Here is a 14,588-nt window from a genome sequence, read left to right as displayed (position 1 = left end):
CTGCTTTTCCTAGGCCTGTGCAGAAACCCTAATGCAGGGTGCGTGGAAGGGCAGAGAGGTGTGTGCAGTATTATACTTGGTGTTTTTTTTCCTTACAGAAAATAAATGTGTTATGTTACGTTGTGGAAGGTTTTCCATGCAAGATTATCCGAACAATTTCATTACACACAACAAAATACCATGACTTCTCCAAAACTTTAAATGACTTATACTAATTCCAAGACTTTTCCAGGCCTGGAGAATATGGTTGTGAAATTCCATGGCCTTTCCAGGTTTTCCATGACTGTGGGAACCATGTTTTAGTGGATGTGCTCTGTGTAGGGCTCATTTATTAGGATATAAGTTATCCAACATTATTAGTTATGCATCAGCATTTATTAATTTTGGTTATTCTCAGACAAGGACATTGAAACTTAGTGATAGTTTTGTGACTCCAACTTGCTCTCAACTAACACCAGATACAGACACATCAATCTCGACTGATATATTGATACAGATTGATGTATCACTTCACCCCTATTATACACAAAGAAAGATAATTATGAATTTCATATTGTATTTCTGTCAAGTTTAGATTTTAAAAATCTAAAAATTAGCATTTGGTGTAAAACAACAACAACAAAAATAGGTTCTTCAGGATATTAAACTTTATTGTCCTCCATGTGGAAATTTGGTTTCACCATAAGAAGACATTACACAGAACAACATAAAAAATGATGGTCAAGGTGAAACTGGTTTTACCTGATGGGATCAGTTAACCATCTTGATAAGTGCAAACATATTTTAGCAGTCTAAATCATATCAACAGAAACCTAAAGGGATTTACGAGCATATTTTCTGTTAACAAGTATAGGACTTCTTCCAATTATTTTTTTTTTAGATAAATCTAACTTACCAGTAAATATGATCTGAGCTCTGAGTTGGTCTGCCTAGTTAATGTGACTGTCACTCAGCAGCTTCTTTTTCATGAGTTTGCAGGTGCACCTTAAGATTTGGTGCAAACCTGTATCTCATACCACAAACATGGCAGCCATATGGCCTCTCTCCTGTATGCGTGGTCCTGTGTCTGGTCATCTGTCCACTTTGGCGAAAACATTTACCGCAAATATCACACGGGTACGGTTTTTCTCCTGAGTGGTATCTCATGTGCGTTTTGAGATGACTGCTAGTGTTAAAAAGTTTGCCACACAGGCCACATTGATATGGTTTCTCCCCTGAATGACTTCTTTTGTGAATGGTAAGGTTCTGGCTCTGACTGAATGCTTTCCCGCAAATATCACAGTGATACGGTTTTTCCCCAGAGTGAGTCCTCACGTGCACAATCAGGTGCTCTCTTCTGTAAAATGTCTTGCCACATTCTTGGCACACAAACTCTTTTATTCCTGTGTGTATTCTTTCATGCAGCCGGAGACAACGGACATTGGCAAAAGTCTTCCCACAAGCGTCACAAAAATATGTTTTGTTGTGACAGCCTTTCACATGAGTTATCAGCTCCTGTGTTGACTGGCATGTTTTCCCACAAACAGTGCAATCAAAATTGTTCTCATGTGATTTTATGTGCTTCATCAAAGAGCCAATATACTGGAATCCCTTGCCACAAAAATGGCAAAAACTGCGCTCCTTTTCACCTTTAGCAGAACTTTTGTCAGGAGGCAACGCCGCTGGGTCCTTCTCATTAACACTGACACTTTGTCCTTGCAATATCCTTCCTTTCCTTTTCATTATTTTGGTCTGTTCTCCTGTGCTCTTCACCACCTCCTCATCACTGTCATTGTTCCCACTTTGTACTGCAGAGCAGTCTGAAGAAAGGGGCAGCATTTCATATGATACTTGTGTCTCCGGCTCATCTTGCTCGCTTTTCACAAAAACCATCTCCTGTGTTTGACTGTCATCCCCAAGTTCCTCCTGCTCTTCTTTTATCTGCGACATCTTAAAGTCTGTCTGAACCAAGCAGTAGTTCCAGTTATTATTGTCCAGATCTGTGCTGGTTTGAGAGGGTCCCGGGGCCTCAGGGCTCAGCCTGAAGATAGACTCTTCTGGGGTTGAGGGTCCTGGGTTCTCACACTCATCTCCATGGTCCACTGTGCTGCTGGTCAGTGAAGGCTCTGCAGCTGCAAAAGAGAGACAGGAGCAAAAGTTACCCACCAGCCTGCAATGTTTCCATTTCTAGAGTCATTTTCTAACCATACACTCAATGTGAAAAACTACAATATTCTCCCTCTACTTTGAAGACGTACGAGCGATTGTGCGCATGCGCGGAAAAGCAGTCAGCAACATCCTTTGCTATATAGCTACTTTTTCTACCACTACACTACTAGCTAAATACAGGAATAAGTCTGGTAATGCGGGACTAAAACGCTACCAAACATCACATTAAACCGGAGCACAAACCTGCTTTCTTTCGCTGGAGGTCTAGCAGGCGTCGCAGACTTCCAGCCTCCTCTTTAGGTCGACTAACTTCGGCTTCGTACAAAGCTAACGTTATAGTTTTCTCCACCTCTCCGAGGATCTCCTCTGCCGCTGTGTACAGCCGTTGGTGAACAAACGACCTCAGCTGAAACATTTTGGTGTCCATGTCTCCGGTGAGGGGTACGGAACAAAGACATCGACGATAATAACTGGACAGCTGGAAGATAAACTCAGCTAGCGTAGCATGGACCTACAGCTTGTGATGCGCTAGCTAGCAGCCAGAATACAACTTCCGGTTTGACTTCGTTCAAAATAAAAGCTTAAATTCCAAATAGAGATTTAAAAAAAAATACGTTATGGACAGCAGCAGGTCACTGGAGGGTGTATATGACAAACAAAATAGAAAAAACATAAACGGAACTAAAAACTAGAACATGTATAATTCTACACACTGTATAAACTCACCGGCCACTTTATTAGGTACACCTGCTGAAGCTCAAACTGAGCATCAGGATGGGGAAGAAAGGTGATTTAAGTGACTTTGAACGTGGCATGGTTGTTGGTGCCAGAGTGGCTGGTCTGAGTGTTTCAGAAACTGCTGATCTACTGGGATTTTCACACACAACCATCTCTAGGGTTTACAGAGGATGATCTGAAAAGTGAACGGCAGTTCTCTGGACAAAAATGCCTTGTTGGTGCCAGGTTCAAGATGGTTCAAGATGATAGAAAGGCAATAGTAACTCAAATCACCACTTGTTGCAACCAAGGTCTGCAGAAGACCATCTCTGAACCAACAACACGTCCAACCTTGAAGCAGATGGGCTACAGCAGCAGAAGACCACACCAGGTGCCACTCCTGTCAGCTAACAACAGGAAACTGAGGCTACAGTTCACACAGGCTCACCAAAACTGGACAATAGAAGATTGGAAACACGTTGCCTGGTCTGATGAGTCTGGATTTCTGCTGCCACATTCAGATGGTAGGGTCAGAATTTGGTGTAAACAACATGAAAGCATGGATCCATCCTGCCTTGTATCAACGGTTCAGGCTGGTGGTGGTGGTGCAATGGTGTGGGGGATATTTTCTTGGCACACTTTGGGCCTCTTAGTACCAACTGAGCATGGTTTAAACACCACAGCCTATCTGAGTATTGTTGCTGACCATGTCTATCCCTTTATGACCACAGTGTACCCATCTTCTGATGGCTACTTCCAGCAGGGTAACGCACCATGTCACAAAGCTCAAATCATCTCAAAGCGGTTGTGAATAGTTTCTGAAACCACTGTAATAGTATATAACTCATGTACAGTTCTAAACTGTACATGAACACTGTTAATTTCAAACAGTTAAAGCTCCATGTGAGGGACCAAGCTAGAAAACATGAGACACAGGTGGGTTTTAAAAAAAATGGGGGTTTATTTAACCAAACATGACACAGAATTAAACCCAGTTAACATAGTTCTGGGTCCATGAATAAGTTCATGTGAACAGAACTTAACTCAGGAAGTGAGACAGTAACATAAACAGACTTAACAAAGACAAAACTTGACCTACAAACTGAAGACAGGTAGCAAAGACAACCACTAAAAACTTAACTACATATGAAACTAAACAGTTAACAATTAATACTTACATATTTGTTTCAGTCATTAACCGAAACAAAAAGCACAATAATTTGAAAACAGTTTTCACTTAGCAGCTGCCTTTTCATTAGTTTTCAGGTGGACCTCCAGACCAGCCATATGGCTTCCCTTTTGTATGTGTGGTCCTATGTATAGACATCACTGTCCTATGGCTAAACTGTTTACCGCAAACATCACATGGATATGGTTTTTCTCCTGTGTGGAATCTCATGTGTACCTTGAGGTGACTGCGAGTAATAAATTGTTTGCCACAAAGGTCACAACCATACGGTTTCTCCCCTGAATGAATTCTTTTATGAATTGTTAGGCTCTGGCTCTGACTAAACGCTTTCCCACATGTATCACATTTATATGGTTTCTCCCCAGAGTGAGTCCTCACGTGCACAATCAGGTGCCCTTTTTGGGAAAATGTCTTGCCACATTCTTCACATGCAAACTCTTTTATGCCTTTGTGCGTTTTGTCGTGCACCCTGAGACAGTGGACATTGGCAAAAGTCTTGCCGCAAATGTCACAAAAACTTGTTTTGCTGTGACGACTTCTCACGTGAGCTATCAGCTGCTTTGTCGAGTGGTATGTTTTCCCACAGACGGTGCAATTGATTTTCCTCTCATGTGTGTTCATGTGCTTCATCAAAGAGCCGATGTACTGGAATCCCTTGCCACAAATATGGCAATAACTGCGTTGCTTTTCACTTTTGGCAGAGCTTTTGTCACAAGGCAGTGACGCTGGGTCCGTCTTGTTAACGCTGACACCCCGTCCTTGCAATATCCTTCCTTTCCTTTTCACTGTTTTGGTTTGTTCTCTTTTGCTCTTCATCAGCTCCTCATCGCTGTCATTGTTCTCACTCCGAACTGCAGAGCAGTCTGAAGAAAGTGGCTGCAGTTCATATGAAACTGGGATCTCTGGCTGAACTTGCTCGCTTTTCACAATTTCAGGAGAAGGAAAAAACATCTTTTGAGTTCGACTGTAATTCCCAAGTTCCTCCTGCTCTCCTTTTATCTCCGACATCAGGTAGGTATTATTGTCCAGATCTGCGCTGGGTCTCGAGACCTCAGTACTCAGACAGAAGTTTAGTTCTTCTTGTGCTGCAGAAGGGGCATCACATTTGTCGCTACGTTCCACTGTGCTGCCAGTCAGTGAGGGCTCTGCAGCTGCAAAACAGAGAAGAGCAACAGCATGTAATGTTCTCAACTCAAGGAAGTCATTTTAGGAATAGAGGTTTACCACATCTGGAACAGTGTATTAAAGAATCTTTGGTATGATCTAGTCCAGACTTGACAAGTCTAGGTATAGCAGGTTTTTAAAAAAATATCTGGACCTGGATCAGTGTGGTCTTGCTGTTGCGCTGCACTGATTAATTGATAAGTTGTCAACTATTATATCAACTGCCAAATAATGTGAGTAGTTTTTTAAGAAACAAAAAAGGCAAATTTCTGATTCCAGCTTCTTAAATGTGAATATATTATGTAGGGTTCTCATGGTCATGGAAAACATTTTTTCAGATCTCATGGAATCAATAAAAATCATTGAAAGTTTTGGAAAAGTTTTGCAATTTTGTTTTGTGTGACAGAACTGTTACAGTAATCTCCCACGGATGAACCTGCGTGTACTGTAACACAACAGTACAATCATTGTCTGTACCTGACGACATCACATAGCTCCGTGTTGACGAGCAACACCTATTTGTTTGCCATTGCGTATGTTTCTTCATTTTCTTTGTCTCTTCCTTAATGTATGCCTGCTAGCTGAAATTATGCTTAAATATAATTTGAGACTGATAACATCGGGCAAGGAAAAAAAACTACCATGGGTCCTTGAATAGTCATGGACAGGTTTTCATATTTTGGTAGCGCTGAGTAGCTCAACTGGTAGAACAGGAGCCCAATATGCATAGGCTGTGTTCTTGCCACAGTGACTGCAAGTTCAATTTCAATATAAGGCTCCCTGCTGCATGGCATTAGGGGTGGACAGATAATCAGCCTGGCCAATTATTATGATTTTTTAGGGTTACTGGTATCTGTGATTTATTTATTTTTTTTACCACTCTAGGCTCTTAAAAGCAAACTCAAGACCTACTTTTTTAGCCTGGCTTTTAATTGAGCTTTATTTTATTTTATTTTATTTACTTTTTCATTTCATTTTTTAAATATTGTATTTATGATTATTGTGTATTTATTTTTATTAATCCTTTTTTTCTAGCTGGCATATTCTTCAACTTCGTTACTTATTTATTTATTTTTAACTGATTTATTTTCCTATTTATTGAAAGATCTAAAATGTAGTTCTTTATTCTGAGTTTTTATCCTGCCTCTGGCGTTTCTTTGTCAGTGTTTATTTTTTAAAAAAATTCTGTGTCAACTATGATTTTTACAGCAGACATATACCGGTTGTAAATAGCGGCTATCGGTATCTCTGTTTCATAATAATCGGTATCGGCATCTGCTCTGGAAAAAACATATCGGTCGATCCCTACATGGCATGCCTTCCCACTTCCCCTTTCACTCTTTACACTGTCCTAACAAATAAAGGCTAAAAAGCCCAAAAAATAATCTTTAAAAAATGTGATATTGTGTCAGTAAAAACATGCGGGAACCCTGTTAATTGTTTCTTTACTCCTCTGTGACAGTAAACTGAATACCATTGGGTTGTGGACAAAACAAGACACCTGAGGACATCATCCTCGGCTTTGGGAAAAAATGAAAATTTTTCACCATTATCTGACATTTCATGAACCAAACAACCAATTGATTAATGAGAAAACAATCAACCCATCAATCATCAATAAACGCAATCCTATCTAGTTTTGAAAACCACACTGAAACACCCCTTTTTCCACTGTCTGAAATAGAACAAAGGTTTCACAGCCTGTAGCATTAAGGCTTTACCTAAATCTCAAACATGCTTTCACAACAGTGAGAGATGCAAAGGATGGAGGACCATTCGTCAACACTGTTTCCCGACAGGAGACAAAGGTGGGAGGGGCGGATTGATTCCCAGGTCTGTACCCAGGCAGCAAACTTCACCATCAGCTATGGACCAAATTCCTACTATTACTATTACACAACTAGATAAACATACAGATTGATATGGTACCGTGAGATCAAAACGCATCTATACGACATTTAACCTGAGGCCCACACCTGCTTTCTTTCGCCGGATGTCACGCTGGTGTCGCAGACATCCAGCCTCCTCTTCAGACCGACTAACTTCAGGTTGGCACAAAGCTAACGTTATAGTTTTCTCCACCTCTCCGAGGATCTCCTCCGCCGCCGAGTACAGCCGCTGATGAATAAACAACCTCAGCTTTATCATTTTGGTGTCCATTTGGTGTGATTAATTCACAGTCAAAGCCATCAGACCACTTCCGCTAGCAGCTGCATTGTGACTTCCGGTTTGAATCTTTCAGAGTAAAAGCCGACCGCATCAATCACAACAACCCAAAGGCACTGAAGGATGTATATAGGAAATAAAATAGCAAAGACACCATCGAAATTCACCCTAAATAATCAGAAACTTAAGTCTACAAAAAGTAGGACTATAGTATAGTTATAAAAACTGTATATTAACAACAATATAGTAATTTGCTTACAATTGGTAGCACAAGTTTAACATTTTTTAAATTATAACTCTGGATCTGAATGTGCAAGAGAACACTAATCACTATTGGATGAGCAGAGCTCTATTTCAGAAAGCGGGATTAGTGACAGCTCTGAGTATATTAAGCCTGAGATGAGGGAAACGCTGAGTTTTCAGTTTCACGAAGCCACTTCAGTATAACCCTGAGTCAGTTACTATGGCAACATACTCCAGGTTTGCGTCATCAAAGCCTGAGGCTGATCCCCTGCTGAGTGTATAGCAGGAAGGGGAGACACGGCGTGTGCTTTTGTGAATAAATGCGTGGATGTTGAGGCACAAATTATTCAGAGGCTGTTGTGTGAGGAGATGGTGATCAGACCCAGTTTGGATGTCTTATCGTTCCCAGAAGAGTGTCTATATGAAGGATACCGTTTAATTTATCTTAACAATCTTCTCCTCCCAGATAATATATCAAATAATACACATCATGGATTTGCATTATCATGCAAGCAAATTTTATGCATTGCCCTTCGATTCTTTGGCAGCAGCAGTTTTCTTTATAACATCAGAGACACTGAACACATCAACGAGGCAACGATTTGTCGGGCCGTAAGAAAAGTGACTCTGGCTCTGAAAAGACTTTTGCCTGTTTTTGTGGTTTTCCCTGGGCATAAATCAGAACAGATTATCAAAGAGGAATTCCACAGAATTGCAGGTTTGTCAGTGTTAATAAGAAATTAGTCCCAAGAAATTAATCTACATGGACACATGATGCAATGATTTATGAATACTTTTCATATATTTAAAGATTAAAAAACTTAGTTATGGGACTCACATCCCCATTGTAGCTCCACCTGAGAATAAAGACGACAGCAATTCAGCAATTCAATTAACCTCAGCCTAATATTGCAAGAATGAATCAAGGATAAGCAAAATTTCTTACCAGTCTGTGCAGTATTTTTGTGTTTGATTTTGAGTTGCTGCCCAGTGTGTTTGGGCTCAATCAGATTACATCTGAATAAGAAGATGTTGCAAATTATATTCAAATACATGAACACTGTTAACACACATTAATGCATCCCATTACATAATGTCACTGCACATCATACATAATGTCACTTTACATCACCTATTAACAAGCTCTGCAGTCTTTTCCCATCCCACCTCAAGCTGTTTGGCTGCAGCTGCCACATTAGATTTTTTTTTTCTTTTAAAGACATGTTCTAAGTCCACATACGCAGTCATTAAAAGCTCCAGTTCAGTTAGGATAAAATATATGGCTCTGCATTTAACTCTGCTTCCTGCCATTGAAAATCAAGTCATCTGCACTCCACTGACGATGGCTTTTGGTGCTCACCATGACGGCGCTTCCCTCAGGCTGAACATACTCAGGGTTGATTGAGCCAATTCTGATCCGCTGCTCTGGAACCCAGCTCAGGCTCAGTCAACACAGAGATCACGATTAGGCACAGAGTTTGCTAAACCTGCTTTCTGAAATAGGGCCCAGAAGACATCGTATCTTAACTGAAACAAACAAACAAAAAACAAGACTCAACCTCCGTAGCCGAAAATGAAGCCAACACCAAGAGCCAAAAACTGCAGTTCTGTGAATGGCCACTTGAGACTGGCTCAAGAAGTGAGTAAATCCCTAGAGACACTCATGTTGCCAACCCAACTTTACGGCAGAAATAAACGTCAGCCTGGTACAAAAAATGGTTTTAATATGTATGTTCATTTTGTATGTAATTCACTCATTTACTTTTTCTCAAAGTTTAAAGATTCACCCCTCGCTCCTTCACAGCTCCAGCCTCTCGTCCAAATATGATCACTACTGGCTCCATAAAACCAAGATGGTGACAGCTGAAATGCTGAACTTGTGGCTTCAGAACAGGAGTCCACAATCCAATGAATGATGTCATGGTAGCTATATCCATTTTTTTAGACAGTTTATGGTCAAAACATTTCCACTGGCCTGCACTTTATCCATTCTTTAGTCTGTCTTTAAATTAATAGGCTACTTTAAATGAATACTGTAAAGTTAAATGTCTTTGCATTTAATCAACTAAAATACAACTCATACTTCTATATCCAATGTGTGTGTGGTCACAGACAGCATGTACGATTTGAAAGGCAGTTCAACAAGACGACTGAATTTCAAACAGCTAAAAGTCCATGTTAGGGACGGAGCTGGCAGTCATGAGGAGTCACTGATGGGTTTTTAAAAAAGGATTTATTTAACCAAAAATAGAACACAAAGTACAAAATTAGCAACAAGGTTCTGGGCCAATAGAAGAGGACAACTGATAGGAACTCAGGCCACTGACAGCCTTTGTGTTTAACTTTGAGGTGTATCTTTCACAGTGGTCCTTTGTCTAGTCATCTGTGGCCTTTGGCTAAAACATTTACCACCAGTATCACATGGCTACGTTTCTTCTTCTTAATGGTGTTTCTTGTGTGCTGCGAGTTGGCCTCTACTATAAAACCTTTTGCCACACAGGTCACAAGGATACGGTCTCTCACCTGAATGACTTCTTTTATGAATCTTAAGGTTCTGGCTCTGGCTGAATGCTATTCCACATATATCACATTCATATGGTTTCTCCCCAGTATGGGTCCTCTCATGCACAGTCAGGTGCCCTCTGCAGTGAAATGTCTTGCCACATTCTTGACACTTGTTTGAGTGCATTCTTTCATGCAACCCGCAAGAACGGCGACTGTCAAAACACTTGCCACAGACGTGACAGATGTGTATATTTTTGTGTTCACTTTTCACATGATTAATGAGTTCCAGTGCAGACTGACATTTTTCCCCACAAGCAGTGCAATCATTTTCCTGCTGGTGTGTTCTTATGTGCTTCATCAAAGGGCCGATGTACTGGAATCCCTTGCCACAAAAATGGCAAGACCTAACACTTTTAGCAGAACTTTTGTCATGCCGTGACGCTGCTTGGTCCATCTCATTCTTGCTGACACTTTGCCCTTTCTGTTTTATTGTCTGATCTCCTTTGCTGTTAAGCAACTGCGCATCACTGTCATTGTTCTTGCTCTCAGCTGCAGAGCAGTCTGAACTAAGTGGCTGCAATTCACATGCTCCTGTCTCTGGCTGATCTTGCTCACATTCCACAGTGTTAGGAGGAGGAAAAACCATCTCCTGAGTTTGACCGTCATCCCAAAGTTCCTCCTGCCCTCCTTTTATGTCAGTCATCTTAAAGTCCGTCTGAACCCAAAAGTAGTTCAGGTTACTACTGTCCAGATCTGCGCCTGTTTGAGAGGATTCCAGGACCTCAGCACTCAGACTGATGTCAGGCTCCTCTGGTGGTGAGGGTCCTAGATTCTCCACATCTGCGCCTGTTTGAGAGGATTCCAGGACCTCAGCACTCAGACTGATGTCAGGCTCCTCTGGTGGTGAGGGTCCTAGATTCTCCACATCTGCGCTGGTTTGAGAGGATTCCAGGACCTCGGCACTCAGACTGATGTCAGGCTCCTCTGTTGGTGAGGGTCCTGGGTTCTCCTGCAGCTGTGGGACATCACATTCATCTCCATGTTCCACTGTGCTGCTGGTCAGTGACAGCTCTTCAGCTGCAAAGAGACAGAAGCCAAAGTTACCCACCGGCCTGCAGTGCTTCCATTTCAAGAGTCATTTTTCTAAACTATACACTCAATATGAAAAACTACAATTTGCATGGACTGTTTGATGAAAAGTGTTGCCCACACTACCCTGAACATGTGCAATATTCAAATATTTCATCTGCTGCTGCTGCAGCAGAGTTTGTTCAGTACCTGGGCTCTATATGAAATCACATACTAACATACTGTGCTAGCCTGGTTCCAGACCATAGACCCCGCCCACTCAACTGAGTAGGCTTGCATCTCTGGTCTGGCATACTGCAATGAATTTGTGATTTATCTCGTCCAAACGATGGACGGACCAATGAACGCCGGGGGTGGGGGCGGGCCTAGCGATTAGCCAATCAGCGCCACGCTGATGTCAAGCTGTACGCCGGTGGGTAACTGGTGAGGATAGCAACAATGGCGACCGCTACAGATCCTACAGACCACATTAACGATGCTATCGAGGTATTTCGCCACTACTCGCGTTAATGGAGGACCAAATTAAGGAAGCTGCTAAACTGGATTAACGGCGATGCAGCTGGGCGTGCACGACGACGGAGACATTCTAAACGGGCAATGCTCGCTTGTTTTCGGCACCCCCGAGGCATGGATACTAATGACGTCAGATTCTGGGTGAGTCGTTGATCTCTACTGATTGGTTAGGGAAAAATTAAATTCCCTCCCCCTTGTAAATCGCCTTCAATGGAGGCAATGTCAGACTGAAGGTTCTGGGAGCTTCAGTCTGACGCTCAGGCTAATACTGCGCATTTCATGCTCAATAACTACCGCATAATACTTACTTTATTACTGACAGTATAGATCCTGACGGTAGAGCTACTGTTGAATAAAAAGTGTTTTTATTTTATTTTGGGGGAGACTTTAAGTTCTGGTCGCATATGCAGAAATTCTTGCTAGTCAAGTATACGTCCAGGCATTTCTCATATACACAAAAACGCACTATATACATCCTTTTACATCAAACTTTCTTTTTGCTATCACTGTGTACTGCAGCTGCCCTTACAAAGTACGTACTGCTGCATGGAGTATGCATTCGTTTGGAACATGCTACTTTGTCCTAACACTGTGCTTTCAACTTTGACCCTCTTGTTTAATGTTATTGCTTCATGTTACCTTGGAGATGCAAAGCAAAATTCGACTTTATGATTATTTTGTTTACTTTAACAATTACTATTCCTATTGTCACTATTTATTTGAGTGGTCACTAGTCACATGAATGCGGCGTCATCCATCATTGCAGCTTCTATCAGCTGTCAATGAGCGGTCATCTGTTTGCGGCTCAGTCAATGCAAGAAATCTAACGCTGTGCAGAGGACTGTGGATCAGAACAGCCAGAAAAGCATGCCGGCTTGCATACTGCAAAATGCGACGGGCTGCAGTCGGACATCCTGGTATTTTTGGCACAATACATTTGACATACTCTGAATTGGGGCATACCAAATCTTTTTCTGGCATACTAAATAATATAATGGTAGTATGGATATTGAAACACACTGTTAGTAGGGCTATGTTAGCATGTTAGCATGTGATTTAGAACAGAGGGTGAGGGGTACGATGGTATCTAAATGTTAAAGAAGCCAACCAGTCCAACCACATATCTAATGCCACCCTGCTGACTACCATCTAGTCTTTGATCATTTTGATAAACCAGACCGAAAAATGTAGTTCAATGGCATTCAATGTGGAGATGACAGACTGCAAAAATTGTTGACACTGACAAAGGAGGATGAGGAACTGAAGGAAAGAACCAGTTGGCTCGAGAAAAGCAAAATTTGCAAATCAATGCATTCAGAGAGTGGAAATGAGAAAACATAGAAGACCACAACTGACTGAATTGTACCCCATCTGTTTTCCAAAATGCAAAAAGATGTCGACACTGTTCACAGACTTGCCTTTGTGCGTCTTTTCATGGATCCGGAGAAACCCCAATTTGGCACAAATCTTGCCACAAAACCTACAAACACATGTTTGGTTGTGCCAGCTTTTCAAATGAGCTACCAGCTGCTTTGCAGACTGGCATTTCATCCTACAAATGGTGCAGTCAAATTTGGCTTCATGGCTTTTTATGTGCTCATCAAAAAGCCAATATAATAAAAACTCTTGCCACAGAGATGGCAAAAAGTCTGTCGCTTTTCACTTTCAGCAGAATGTGTGTTACGAGGCAGTGCTGCTTTTTTCCTCTTTCTGACTCTGCCACTTTGTCCTTGATATTTCTTTCTTTTCCTTTTCATTGTTCTGGTCTGTTGTCCTTTGCTCTTCACCAAATCCTCATCAGGGTCATTGTCCTCACTCTGAGCTGGAGAGATGTCTGAGGAGAATGGCTGCAGCTCATTTGATACTTGTATCTCTGGCTGAACTTGCTCGCTTTTCACAATTTCAGGGGAAGGAAAAACCATCTCCTGTGTTTGACTGTCAACTTCAAGTTGCTCCTGCTCTTCTTTTATCTCACACATCCTAAAGTCTGTCTGAAACAAACAGTAGCTCAAGTTAGTATTGTCCACATCTGCGCTGGTTTTAGGGGATCCTGTGACATCAGCACGAAGACTCAAGTTAGACTCTTCTGATGCTGAGGGTCCTTGGTTCTCCTGTAGCTGTGGGGCATCACATTCATCTCCATGTTCCACTGTGCTGCTGGTCAGTGACAGCTCTGCAGCTGCAAAAGAAAGACAGGATCGAGAGTTACACAACAGCCTGAAAAGTTTCCTTTCCAAGTTCAAAAAGAAAAACACATATTAATTAAATTCATACTACTCTGAAGCTGCGCAATATTCAAATGTTTCTACTCAATCAGGATGTACTGCATACTGTGTACTAGATTAAAAATTAAAGATACTGTATGTGACTTTTTACGTGCATTAATAGCATTTTATTGCCAGTGGGTAAACAGACTGTAACTCTGGCTTAATTAAAAAAAAACAAAAAAAAAAAACTGAGACCTTTCTTCTGTATAAATAAATCAAGTTCCGCAAATACAGAAAAAGATTTTGAAAAAACAAAATCCAAGGCAACTCTTCTCTGGTGCAAAAGTTAAAAGGCCTTTATTAAATGGCTAGTTCATGATGAACATTAAAATCACCAACATGTTTCAGCCATGCTCACTGGCCTTCATCAAGGCATAAAGCTGCAGGGTTCACAGGTGGCCTAAATGAGGCCCTACTCAGACATGGGTGGAGCCAATCATGACAAGACACATTTCTATTACAAATGAGCCAGATTGGTCAAAAAACATGGCCGCCACGGACCAATGAATCTTCGCTGTGGGCGGAGCTTAGAATTGATTGGCCATAACTCCCACACCCTTTGACCTATCATCACCAAACTTGGTGGG

The 14,588-nt window shown here is 41.5% G+C and overlaps 2 protein-coding genes and 1 pseudogene across 2 annotated transcripts; all 3 read right to left on the bottom strand.

The window, feature by feature from the left end:
* Positions 1 to 505: 505 nt before the first annotated feature.
* LOC126405719 (zinc finger protein with KRAB and SCAN domains 8-like) lies at positions 506 to 2,797 on the bottom strand. Its single transcript, XM_050069600.1, has 2 exons — positions 2,392 to 2,797; positions 506 to 2,111 (listed from the first exon to the last, which is right to left on the bottom strand). The coding sequence occupies exons 1-2, from the start codon at positions 2,573 to 2,575 to the stop codon at positions 946 to 948; spliced, it is 1,350 nt and encodes a 449-aa protein (XP_049925557.1). The 5' UTR covers positions 2,576 to 2,797; the 3' UTR covers positions 506 to 945.
* A 1,005-nt stretch (positions 2,798 to 3,802) lies between these two features.
* Positions 3,803 to 7,715, bottom strand: LOC126405720 (zinc finger protein 73-like). The gene is made up of 2 exons (XM_050069602.1): positions 7,195 to 7,715; positions 3,803 to 5,205 (listed from the first exon to the last, which is right to left on the bottom strand). Exons 1-2 carry the CDS (start codon positions 7,376 to 7,378, stop codon positions 4,121 to 4,123), a joined length of 1,269 nt encoding a protein of 422 aa, XP_049925559.1. The 5' UTR covers positions 7,379 to 7,715; the 3' UTR covers positions 3,803 to 4,120.
* Positions 7,716 to 8,123: 408 nt separating this feature from the next.
* LOC126405718 (myoneurin-like) overlaps positions 8,124 to 14,588 on the bottom strand; it is an 8,551-nt pseudogene continuing 2,086 nt past the window's right edge.

The sequence above is a fragment of the Epinephelus moara genome, chromosome 18 (assembly GCF_006386435.1).
Source record: "Epinephelus moara isolate mb chromosome 18, YSFRI_EMoa_1.0, whole genome shotgun sequence".
Lineage (NCBI taxonomy): Eukaryota > Metazoa > Chordata > Actinopteri > Perciformes > Serranidae > Epinephelus > Epinephelus moara.
This window is presented reverse-complemented; position numbering and strand designations above follow the sequence as displayed.